General features: G+C 43.0%; 1 protein-coding gene across 1 annotated transcript; it reads left to right on the top strand.

Moving 5' to 3' along the window:
- Positions 1-1,807: 1,807 nt before the first annotated feature.
- Positions 1,808-12,200, top strand: LOC104958585 (transcriptional coactivator YAP1-like). Its single transcript, XM_010786325.1, has 5 exons — positions 1,808-2,074; positions 4,797-4,932; positions 5,453-5,542; positions 5,968-6,081; positions 10,224-12,200. The coding sequence occupies exons 1-5, from the start codon at positions 1,832-1,834 to the stop codon at positions 10,742-10,744; spliced, it is 1,104 nt and encodes a 367-aa protein (XP_010784627.1). The 5' UTR covers positions 1,808-1,831; the 3' UTR covers positions 10,745-12,200.
- Positions 12,201-12,647: the final 447 nt, after the last annotated feature.

The raw sequence follows: 12,647 nt of genomic DNA, 5'->3' as shown, positions 1-12,647 counted from the left end.
GGTCACTCATTACTGGATCAGTGAGCTGCATGAGACGATACTGACAGGCTGTCAGGAGAGAGAGAGAGGGGAAGAGAGGAAAATATTTATCCCGTGTTATTATCCAAAGTTAATGTAAACTTGAATAATGTACTTCATTTGAATGTAATAATGATGTTGGTTGTTGTTTGTGGAAGCGCCAGTGAATGAGCCCCATTAACTGAGTTTTAAACATCACTTTAAATGGAAGATCCCCATAGGCCCCGCCCACTCGATCAGATCGGCGATCGGTATCGGCCGATACTGATTCCGGTGCTCGGCCCCAAAATTGGCGATTGGAGGATCCCTAGTTGTAATCCATATTATGGTAAGAATGACTCAACTCAGTAAAGAAAAACGATCGTCCATCATCACTTTAAGAAATGAAGGCCAGACGATCCGGAACATTTCAAGAACTTCTCAAGAGCAGTCGCAAAAACCATCAAACGCTATGAGGACCCCCCCGGGAAAGGAAGAACAAGAGTTACCTCTGCTGCAGAGGATAAATACACAAGAGTTACCAGCCTCAGAAACTGCAAATTAAAGCACCTCAGATTGGAGCCAACATAAACGATCACAGAGCTGAAGTAGCAGACAAATCTCAACATCCACTGTTCAGAGGAGACTGCGTGAATCAGGCCTTCATGGTCCAATTGCTGCAAAGGTCCACTACTGAGGATGAACAACAAGAAGAAGAGAATTGTTTGGGCCAAGAAACACAAGGATTGGACATTAGACAGTGGAAATCTGTACTTTGGTCTGATGAGTCCAAATTTGAAATGTTTGGTTCCAACCTCTGTGTCTTTGTGAGACGCAGAGAAGGTGAGCGGATGGTTTCTGCATGTGTGGTTCCCACCGTGAAGCATGGAGGAAGAAGTGTGATGGTGTGGGGGGGCTTTGCTGGTGTCACTGTTGGTGATTTATTCAGAATTCAAGGCACACTTAACCAGCATGGCAACCACAGCATTCTGCAGCGCCATGCCATCCTATCTGTTTTGCTCTTACTGGGACCATCATCTGTTTTTTAACACATCATGACCCTAAACACATCTCCAGGCTATGTAAGGGCTATTGGACTAAGAAGAAAAGTGATGGAGTGCTGCATCAGATGACCTGGCCTCCACATAGTTTTGATGTCTTCAGTATTAATCTACAAGGTAGAAAATAATTAAAATAAATAAAAACCTTCGAATGAGCAGGTGTGTCCAAACTTTTGACTGGTAGTCTACTGTACACGTTTTGTTCGACAGGATAATCTCAACATATTAACAGTACTTTATTATTTATGAAGCGTAAATTCAATTGCCAAAAATCCAAAGATAATATAAGGTGGTGACGTGACTTCCTATCAACATGTCATCAGCGCTAAGCTAAAGGTGGCTAATGTTTGGCATGATGGATTTCAGCATTCTCAGTTAGCAGCTTGCTAGCCACCGCCATTTTAGGATGAAGAGATATTCATGTTTGGTTCTACGGCTGATATACAGTATATTGGCAAATAGCCCACTGGTGTATGTCTGGAGTTAAAACATTATAATAACTATTAATAATTCAACTACTATAAAGTGGTGTTAATATGTGGAGATTATCCTGCTGAAAAAAACATGTAGGCTAAGTATCAAAAGTGTGATTGCCACAGAGCTTAATTTCTGCACTTTTTCTAAATCAAAAGGAAATCTTTTTGCTTTTTGTTAAGGTATCCCATGCAATGCTAACTTCCCGGTCGGCCTACAAAAATCATCCCTGCATCATTCACACACTGTCTTCTACTCACTGTCTCTGCACCTTGTTTCCAGCTGACCCCAGACATCCTATGAGAGCACTGGACCCCATCAGACCGGATCCCCCTATTCACCCAAAACCCACCGTTCATGAGCGCCCAGTCGGCCCCTTGCCGCCTAAACCTGCCGTGGCAGCCAAGCCTCCCCTCCCCACCCCGGCCTCTCCTGCCGGGGGGGCAACCCGTCCCTCCTCCGCTCCCCCCCCCAGCAGCTCAGCAGGGAGGGTGCAGCTCAGACACATCCATGACGGCCGGCTGAGCGATACTACAGCACAGGTAACACTGCAGTCAGTCAGAAACTTCAGAGGGAACCCAGCAGCAAGAGTGTCATGTCAATGCCTTGTTAATATTTACCTCTTATGATAACTTTAAACTGATAACAACACAGGAGGAAATGCTTTGAAGCATGAACTTGTTACACTGAAAGAATTAAACATTGACTCTAATTAAATGTATTGAATTAAATGTGTCAACAGGTTACACATTATTGTATTAGGTTAGTTGAAAGCAATACTATTAAGTTGAACCTATTATTTTGTATTTAAACTAGGGCTGTCAAGTTAACGCGTTAATAACAAAAACATTTATAAAAAATGAACGCAACTAATTATTTTAACGCGATTAACGCATGTGTATTTTTTGTCCTCGGCCGCCCCGTAGTTTCAGAGCGCATCGACTTTAAAATACCATCTACATGCTGATGCTGACAGCCCCGCTCCTGCCGTCCGCTTGCGGCAGACCACACTTCCACACTCACCGGCAGGCACCGACTGGCCATCGGGAGGACCGGGAGGGTGTGTGTATGTGTGGCGCGAACGAGAGAGAGAGAACGGGCACACCTTACGTGTATTGTTGTTGTTAGCATCTGGTGCTAGCTAGCTGCGCTAACGGATATAAGGAGCTGTTTCAATGAAAACAGAGGAGCGACATTTCGCCGACAACTGCGCCGAGCACTTGACTTTATGCAGGTAGCCAGACACATTGTACGAAAAGTCAGCACACTTAGCACGGATAGTGCGCGATTGCAGCGTCCAGGCAGCTCCCGTTTGAGCGTATGCCTTGAGTTACACATAGCTCCAACGATCCATCACAGTGCGCACACACACACACACACACACACACACTTTGTATTGTATTATTGTATGAGAGAGGTTCCAGGCTGAATTGAGGCGGATATTTGTAATGTTGAGAGGTTGTTATGTTTAATATTCATGAGATTATTTCTCATTGATCAAATGATAATAAACAAACATTTGTATAAAGCATATTTTATACAGTTAAAATTACAATTAAAAAGGTTAACTACTATAATTTACCAGCATTCCATTTGAATTGTGAATTAAAATTAGGGTATGCTGATTCATGGAGGCCACAAGATTAAAGATCCCCTAGTACACTGTTTTTCAATATATTATAGGTCTCAGATATATACAAAAAAAATCTCTGAAGTGTTTGGCTCCAAACACCAAACAGATCATTGTAGCATCCCATAATCCCCTCTGTTTCAGCCCTATTTCAAAAGTGCTGATCCTCTGTCTGTTACTTTAGATGAAAATAAGGAGCCACTCCCCACGCCCCTCTGAGAGATATTTGGTTAAAAAGAACACAATGGTGCTCTAGGAGGAGATGCAGGTGAGTAAGGGGGGGGGGGGGGTTACCTTATGGCATCATAAAAAAGCGCTAAATAAATCCCATTTATTATTATTATTATTATCATAAAGTGGCCAAAATCTGATCAGCTCATTTTCAGACAGGTTTTTATATAAATGGAACAGGACAAAAGGTGAGCTAATCTTTTTTTCCTGAAACTTTCAGAATATCTTTACACAGAGGGGACACGTGTTTATGTAGAAAAGAAATGAAAAAGTGGATTTTGCATAATATGTGACCTTTAAAGAATGAGGAAGGTTTGGGCATGAAAACAGAGAGATTTGGTGTGGTGATTGTAATGCTGACAAAACATTATGGGGGGAGGGCAGCAGACTACAAAAAGCAGACAGTTCAGTAACCAATAGAGAATGAGAGGATATGTTTTTTTTTCAAACTAAGGAAAATTTACTTTATTATGATGAAGATAAAATAAATTAGAAGAAAATACTGCAGGGTACATCACATTTCTGTGAAAAGCACCTGTAACATATGGGTTAAAATGGTGCACTGAAGAATGCTCTGAAGGGTAGAAAGTAAAAAAAAAAAAAAGAAGACAGCATGTATTGGATTATGAAAAGCTTCAGCATAAGCAAAACAAAAGATCAATGCAACGTTAAGAAAGACAACTGCTGAAAAGCTCTAAGAAGAAAAACCATGAGAGGAGGTTGCCAGAAGGAGGGGGATACAAACCATGCACTGCTTTCATAAAGAAGTTACATTCAATAAATAAATATAGTGAAAAAAACGATATTTGTTGAATACACTTAAGAAAGAAAGATAGAAAATGAACACATTTGAGGTATATGTGATACATTTCTTCCCATTATTTATCATTGAGGGTGAACTGAATTTTAGAAAGACAAGAAACACAATACAAATCAACAGTAGCACAAACTACAACTGAAGTAAGGATTTGTTCCACAATGGTTGTTTAGACTTCTGAGCTAGGTGTATCACCATAAACTACTTTTGATTTCCATATTGCAACATGCATTCCCTGCCTCCATGCTCAGTCAGTCAGCACATACACATTCACAGCAGCCTCCCCCACAATCTGGAACTCCCTCCGCAGCCACGTCAGATCCGCCAACACTCCCACATCATTCAAACAATCCCTCAAAACTCACCTTTTCACTCTTGCCTTCAACTCCTAATCAACTAACCCCTTGCCCTTATTCCACCTAGCTTAGCACTTTCTACTTTTGTTGTTATTTTGTTTTACTTGCTTGTAAGCGCTTTAAGCACCAGGAAAAGCGCTTTATAAATGTAATGTATTATTATTATTATTATTATTATTATTGTTTGTGTCACGGCTCGCTGAGTTTTATCCTCTGATCTTCTTATCCAGAACGGCAGCCAGGAGCGGCCCCCGGGTGCAGCCTCCACTCTGTCCCCCAGGAAGGAGCTGCTCCCCTCTGCTCCGTCTGCCTGGAGGGGGCCCGGCACACAGGAGCGCTCGGAGAAAGCACAGTCAGTGACCGACGGTACGTCTCACTGAAACCACATCCTCCTCCATATTAGAAGTGGATTGGTATGGATGAAAAGTAAAGTTACAAATACAAGGTATAATCAAAAAGTAGCAGCATTATGAAGTTAGTGAGTATTGAAAAAAGTACCAGGTATAACATAATTAAAATGTAAAAGTAGAAATTGCAAATTGCTATCTCCCAACATTTCTTACAGTCTTAGGGAGTGAATAGCAGACAATATTAAACTGTGCTAATATGTGTGTGTGGTCTACCACATGTTAGTAGGTTTTACATTATTACATGTTACTTGTTATATCCAAAGCGACCTACATACTCAATACTGTGGACAATCCCCACAGGAGCAATTTGGGGTGAAGTGTCTTCCCCACGGACACAACGACATGTTGACTGCAGTGGGGTTTGAACCTGTGACCCCCTGATCCCAACACCAACACACTAGACCACTACGCCACACGCCTCCTACATTTAGTAGCTGAAGAAAAGCTGATTTGTTTATTCACTTGTATACTTTCAGAGAGTCTTCCTAAGACACGGCAACACTTGAAGCCCGTTCTGAAACGCAGAGCTGTGTCGGTCCATGAGGACACTCTGGCCATGACGCAAGGTGAGGCTTTGAAAACTAAAGGAACAACAGCGAGGTTATTGATTCAGCAGAAACGAGAACATGATAGAATTGTCTGGCTCTTGAAATTCTCCTTTTCCATGAAGGCCTTCGTCAGCAGTGAATAACAATTGTCTGGAACATTCTCAAGCAAATTCCTAAAAAGGCCAGGGGTGAAGCCGCTCTCTCAAGCTTTATATTACATACATGTTAAATGTTCTCTACTTTAAAGCTGTGAAAAGAACAGCTGATAAGGATTCAGCATCACCCTGTTCCCTCATGGAGAACCCTGATACAAACTGACATTTCACTTTACTTTTGTTTATACATAAATACTGATACACTACTTGACTTGTGTACTTGGCTTTTATAGTTATTTTGTACACACGGTCAAGATTAAAGTTAAAATCTGTCTCCATGTCTCTCAGAGCTGAAGGCGGTGCTGCAGAGGTCTCCTATCCGTTTCCGCGGCTCCAGAGGAGACCTGCCCCCCTGCACTGAAGACCCTCCCTGTGTGGAGAAAGCACAGAGAGCTCAGGAGGGTGAGAGGAGGGTTCATGCTCATAACTGAACTCTGCATCTCTCTTAATATAAGAGACATGTTGCTTATTTCTTTCTGTTGAAACACATTCTCACTGCAAAAAACCCAAATCTTGCAAATTATATTTGTCTAATCTCTAGTCAGAATATGTCTTTATAATAGATAGACATAATAACTTAAAGAGCATCTTGCAGGTTTTTATTTTTTCTACATTTATGCTTAAACTTGCTTGAAAATTACAATTAAAAAAGTGAATGCAGGATTTGATATGTTTTACGAGACATAAGGGCAGGAATTCAGAGGGAAAGGAGCAAATTTGAGCTCTGCTCTTAAAAACGGCTTTTTTTTAAGGTCATACGTCAAACGCGTCATATTACATCACACAGGGGACACATCTCCGCTCTCTGACCGCGGGTATAGTAGAGTTGCGTTGAGTAGAGCGGTTGTGTTTTAAGGAGCTGGTATTTTTCGGTAGTTTTACATTGTATTTCACCATTTGTAATCATGGTGCACTATTGTGTTTGTGCAGGTTGCAAAAATACCAGCCTGTCAGGACATCAAGTCCACAGTAAAAAGGACCGGAGCTAGCGTTCGTTCCTGGGTGCGTTGTGCATCCACCTCCCTGCAGCACATACTCTCCACAGCTTTATCAGGAAACCGTATTACTTCTCTCTCCCCCCCCCTTCGCTGCTCTCTCTCTCTCCCCTCCGGTCAGAGTCCTGCATCGGGTCGGGTATCCGCGGGTACCCGACGGGTGACCCGCAAAAAAGGTGATTTGCGGGGGTATTTTTCCAACCGCTTTTTTCCGGTTCGTTCTGGGTAAAACAAAAGATGATGCGGGTCGGGTGCGGGTGTTGCATAATAAATATATTAAATAAATAATTTGGTTTAATGTTTAAATCCTCAGACTTCTCCCCCGCGGGACGAGCATCAATCATAACCTCTGCAGCGATCTATCTGCTGCTGAACGCGCCACATTCTAAATGGCTGGGGTGGAAGCTCTCTAGCGGAGAATACAGCATTTTCAATAACTCTTCTCAAGAGCGAAATCCATGTCTGGGAGGCTTTTGGTGTCGTTCCTAGATGCAGAAAATAACCAACATCCCAGGCTTTTTGAGCCAAATATGCAACTGCGTGTGTTAATAATTGCACGTTTTCACTGCTTATATATATGCGGGTTCGGGTCGGGTTGCGGATCTTTGTGCCGGCGGGTCGGGTCGGGTTGCGGAACTAATTGGCAATATGTGCGGTAGCGGGGCGGGTTCGTATGCACGTCGCGGGTGCGGGCGGGAGCGCGGTCTTGAAAATCAGACCCGTGCAGGACTCTGCCTCCGGTACACAGGGCACCGTAAGACATTGCATTAGGTAACGGCTGTGGTGGCATATACTGCTCCAGCCGTCCTCCTTTGTGTTTGTTTTTTCCCCCTGTCGTTGTTGTTTGTGTGGCCGTGGTGGGCTGTCACTCCTGGCTCCCGGCTCAACCTCCACTCACCTGCTGCAATCAGCTGTGCACCCTCCCCGACCTACACACCTGCTTTCCATCAAGCCATTTACAACGGCATATCGAACGGAGGCTCCACAACCTTTCTGCCGCCAGATCGTCAAGTATCCACCGTATCTCGCGTCTCTCCTCCGGGTACACCAGCACCGTAGTGTTGAGTTGCATTAGGAACGCGAGATACGGCTGATACTTGGCGGCATTAGTTTCTGTTATGGATCAGTATCAACAGTCCCGCCCAGTAACGTTACTATATAATCAATGTTACTTTAGTTATAGCCTGATATATGATAGCTAACTTTACAATGTTGTGATGTGACGTTAGCTAACATTCTGCAGCTAACGGCTCGGTCACTCACCAAGACAGCTGCCCCAGTTCTCGCACTGGTTCTCATCACACCACAGCTCAAGTTCTCTCCCGATGGCTTTATTGTCTTCTAATCCTTGGCTGCTCCTGGTCTCTTTGGACGCCTAGCAGGCTATATTATAAGTGTGGTCCGTCATATTGCATTTGAATATTCATATTCAACTTCTTCTGTGTCTTCTGTGTAGAAACAAGCATTGGATCCATGTTTATTAATACGTTACACCGGTCCGCCCTCCCCTTGTTCCCCGCCCGTGTACGCACACGGCGGGAGGTCACGTGCCGAGGCTTTTTTATGCCGAAGTGAACATTTCTTACAAAAACGACGCCAGAAATGTCACGTAGTGATATGTTTTGTATTTTTTTTGAAAAATCTAGTGTCTTCATCGCATTGTTCGCTACACATTTAATTCACAAGGGTCTTGTAACCTGGAAGTTGCTCTTTAAGAAGTAAACAAGGCAGTGAGATATAGGCATGATTTTAAACAATGCATCCTAAGTACTGGTATCTATTAAGTCAAAAGACTCTTAAAACATCTTATTTTGAGTTGTAGCTCAGATGAAACATGTCACAAGGTTTCTTAAGCTAGGTGTGGTATTTGGAAAAGATTAATCGTCTTGTTTAAAAAATTAAAAAAAATCATTACTTGGATATTAGAAAATCACCAGAAAACGAAAGCATTTCTGGCTTATTGTAACACAACATCTCCTGATCCTGGGTCCAAAATAGTTCCAAAAAATCCCTTTTCCCAGCTAATTAACAGGAATTAAATTTATCTAAATACAGGAATATCTTGTTTCAGGAAAATCTTACCGAAATGCAGATTTTTTACGGGAGCCCCCTAGGGGCATAAGAAAAGAGATCTCAAAAACCTTTGCGAGATCCAGCAATACTTGTTGCGAGATCTTCAAAACTTTTCCCATTTTAAGCTCAATGTACTCCTGGTCAGTTCGGGCTGCTATGGCAACACAGAAACCACAATAATGGAGTGTTCATCGATTTACTTTGGCCGCTTGCCTTAAATACTAAAGATAATAACATCAGGCTTGGCCAATAGCACAGGTTTGTTCACACATACAGTAGGCAATACATCAAACTTGCACACTCATTTGAAAAGGCATCACCTGAACGTGAATATCACCTCGGTACCAAAAGAAAAAAGACTGAAGTAGGCAAAAACCCCCCCAAGAACCTCCCACTAAGCATTTAAGCCTCCACCAACTCGCAAAAAGTTCAACCGAGCCAAAGCCTATTACAAAGGCCAAATATCCTTAATGTTGCCCATGTTAATGCAATAGCGGCTACCTGGCTGTATGCTGCTAACCCTCTGTACCGTAGCGAGAGGGGTGTTCTCTACAGGGCAGGAAAGGAGAGCATTGTTAGTGCAAGTAGATCTGCCCTTTCGGAAGGCCATGTGGACAAGTTAATTTTTCTTTAAAAAAACATGAAAATACAATGACAAGCAAGGTCCAAAGTCAGACTGGCTGCTTAGGTACTAGTACAGTCACAGTCTCAAATAGCAGATTCATTTCAGTTAATCGAAATGCTGCACCCTTATCGTTTATTTTATTATATCGTAGTGTATTTTGAGTGCAAATACATTAATTCACAGTTTAATAATAATTTTAAAAAACCCAAAAACATATATGTTTTGGATAATTTTTCTGCTGTAGCCGAAAACGTACGCGAACCTAACCCGTGACCATAAAAACCGAAATGTTTGTGAACCGTTACACCCTCCTGTATATATGAAAGGGTTTCACATAAGTGAAGACACCTCAAGAGAGCATTTAGAGCGAGGGGACATGCACGTCCCTCTGAGCTGAGTTATTGACAGATTCGAATTTCGCGGATCAATAACTCATGAACATAACGTTGTAAGACAACGAGTTACAGAGTCATTTTTATCAGAACAGTTCGATACGCGCCGTCATACGAGCTAAACATCAAGAATTAGTCACAATCTGCAGCTTGAGGAGGGAGAGGAGTGCTTAGGGACCGTCTACAAACTGCAACGGGGTTTTGCGTGATATCGCAAAAGTATTGCGAGATCTCGCTAAGGTTTTTTTTATTTTTATTTTCAAACATTTTTTTTTTCTTCTCCATGTCCCCTAGGGGGCTCCGTAGATTTTCACTTGTTCTATTGGCAGATATTTTTCTTATAATAAGTGAAAAACGATAACAAACAAAAACGCTGTGTTTTCATTATTTCTGTACTTTTTTTTGGAGCAGCATTTCTTTCAGTGCTTACATCTGTCTATCTGTTCTTCTTCCATGCAGCCGGTCACGCAGGGAAACAAGAAGAGAAGAGGAAGACTGTCCAGGATGAAAAGGAGCTGAAGGCAGAAAGAGGCAGGATGGGCTGTGGAGCTGAAACTAAGCCCCTCCCCCCAGGCTCAGCGTGTCCCTCCTCCATAGAAGCATCAGCAGCCCGACTCTTCAGTCCAACTGCAGCCTCCGACAAACCCCCACCCGTCCTGGAGAGGCTGACCCACGGTCTCCAAAAGCCCCCTGTAACGCCCCCATCTGAGCAGAAGAGCCCCAGCACAGGCCCCCGTTTTCCTCAAACTCTAGAAAAACGGCTACTGTCCCCACCCTCCCAAGAGAAGACCCCCGGCACAATCTCAGCTATATCTGAATCCCAAGAAAACCCGCGAGTTAGCCCCCTGTCCCTCAAGAAGAAAAGCCCTGGCACAGCCCCCCCCCCAGAGGAGGGGAGGAACAGCACACAGGAGGAGCTCTCTAAAATGCACACAGTGAAAGCAGCAGACCAAAGAACTGAGCCCCCTCTGTCCGAATAACACAAACACGGACTTAAAAAAGGACATAAGACGCACCTGGGAAGAGAGGGGGGCTGTGACATCACTGAGATCAGGATATAGGAGGGTATACCAAGTCTGAGAACAGCATGAATGTTGTACCCCCCTGTAGAAAGCTGCTGTGTCCCGTGTCAGGGTGCTCTCTTTGAAAGTCTCAGACCCAAGACCCTGTGTCCACACAGCGTCTCCACGTCTTGACAACGTTGCTGTTGCGTGACAGGCTAGCATCGCCCCTTTTCATTTTATTAAATATTTCAGCTACTTTTTATTTGTTTGCCAATTTGTTTCACCATTAGCAACAACTGGAGGATTCTTGCTCTCACACATTGTATAATTGAGCTTGTCACAACTAGATCCAAATATGGGTAGAGTACAACACTCACCTGCTCTGCTCAAACTATGCTGTATGTCTTTGTTTTGCTAGCTGAACATTTCTACAGCGATGTCGCCAGCGCTTTTCTGAAAATATTTTATATTTTCATCTCAAAGCATTTGCAGCATCAAAAAAAGACCCTGGTCTATTCTCAACGTTGCCGCATGTGCTCACTCCTCATTTGAATCAATTGAGAAAAATATGCTAGTGTTCAGAAAAGGCGCTATGTGGATACAGGCTCTAATTTAGTGCACATGGTTGGTGCATGTTTTGTTGCCATCTTACAGCGAACGTCTGCACAGTCGCTGTACTGTCCGTTTGAGGTGGATAAACACACACTGCACAAACCGTCCAGTGGTCAAACACCCAAAACATTAAAAAGTGGAAAAACTACATGACAAACAGGACCTTTACACAGTAGGCCATGAAATACACACATGCACAAATGAATGCAATTGATGAACAGCTGTTAGAGTGCTGGGCTGCAGCAGTTCAGCACCCTGGAGCTGTTGGGGGTTTGGTGCTTTGCTCAAAGACATCCCGACAGTATCCAGGAGGTGAACTGGCTCATCTCCAGCTACTAGTCCAAACCACGTATATTTTATAACTTGGACCAGTGACCATGTGGTTCCCAAGCCCGTGGCCTGTTGTGCTGAGGGCAAAATCTCTACGTTGATTAGGGCAGCTGTTTTAACATGCATCATCAGGGGAAAATCTGCATCCATTGCATGTTTGCATTAAGAAGGCAACTGATCGCCTGTAAACTCACTTTCCATTCAGTCTGAGGAAACCTTTAAGAGTCATCTGAGTCCTTCCAAGGAGGTTGGGTCTGAAATGGGACACAGACAGCATCAGCTGCATAAGTAACTGACAGGAGTGTGTGGTTGAGATATCTTTATTGTGTGATCTCCACACAAGGATGGCTAATTGAACAGAACGTCTATGAGTGTGGCTCATTAACACATCATGTCAAAGACTCACTTATTTCATATGTTATCATTTTTATTTAATAAGGGATTTAAAGGCACATGGTGTAATTTACAATTAAAAGAGTATATCTCTTCACTTTTCCTTGTTGATATTTTTTTCCCGAAGATGAACGGGTTCAGGGAAAAAGGCTCTTGAACTAGTTGGACATATTCCATCAATTGGATTTTGGTATTTCATCCACATTTATACATATGGCCCTCTTTTGCGTACATTTTTTTAAATTGGGCATTTGTGGTAACTCACATTTTTTATTGCATGATGTTTTTAACTCTACTTTTCCCCTCGTAATCCTCTGCTTTTGTTTTTGTCTATAGCTGTTTGGGAGAGAGTTTCTTTGCTCCTGTACAGTGGTGCAGTGATGACGATTTTTTTTGTGGGCCGACCGGGAAGTTAGCATCACCATGGCTCCCTCGACACAAAGCAGTGGGATATTTCCATTGGAATGTTACAAAAATGAGATCTGTGGCAAACACACGTTTATGATACTAACACATTTTGTTCAGCAGGATCATCTCCACATAT

Source organism: Notothenia coriiceps, unplaced genomic scaffold (genome assembly GCF_000735185.1).
Source record: "Notothenia coriiceps isolate Sejong01 unplaced genomic scaffold, NC01 NC01_scaffold00029122, whole genome shotgun sequence".
NCBI lineage: Eukaryota > Metazoa > Chordata > Actinopteri > Perciformes > Nototheniidae > Notothenia > Notothenia coriiceps.
Note: the sequence above shows the minus strand (reverse complement) of the source record. Positions and strands in the feature narration are given on the sequence as shown.

What these genes read in the sequence shown, in the direction of transcription:
- LOC104958585 (XM_010786325.1), top strand. Translation starts at nt 1,832, where the DNA reads ATGAGAGCACTGGACCCCATCAGACCGGATCCCCCTATTCACCCAAAA. An exon ending in AGCACAGTCAGTGACCGACG is followed by an intron (nt 4,933 to 5,452) that starts GTACGTCTCACT and finishes GTATACTTTCAG; the next exon opens with AGAGTCTTCCTAAGACACGG. An exon ending in CACTCTGGCCATGACGCAAG is followed by an intron (nt 5,543 to 5,967) that starts GTGAGGCTTTGA and finishes CATGTCTCTCAG; the next exon opens with AGCTGAAGGCGGTGCTGCAG.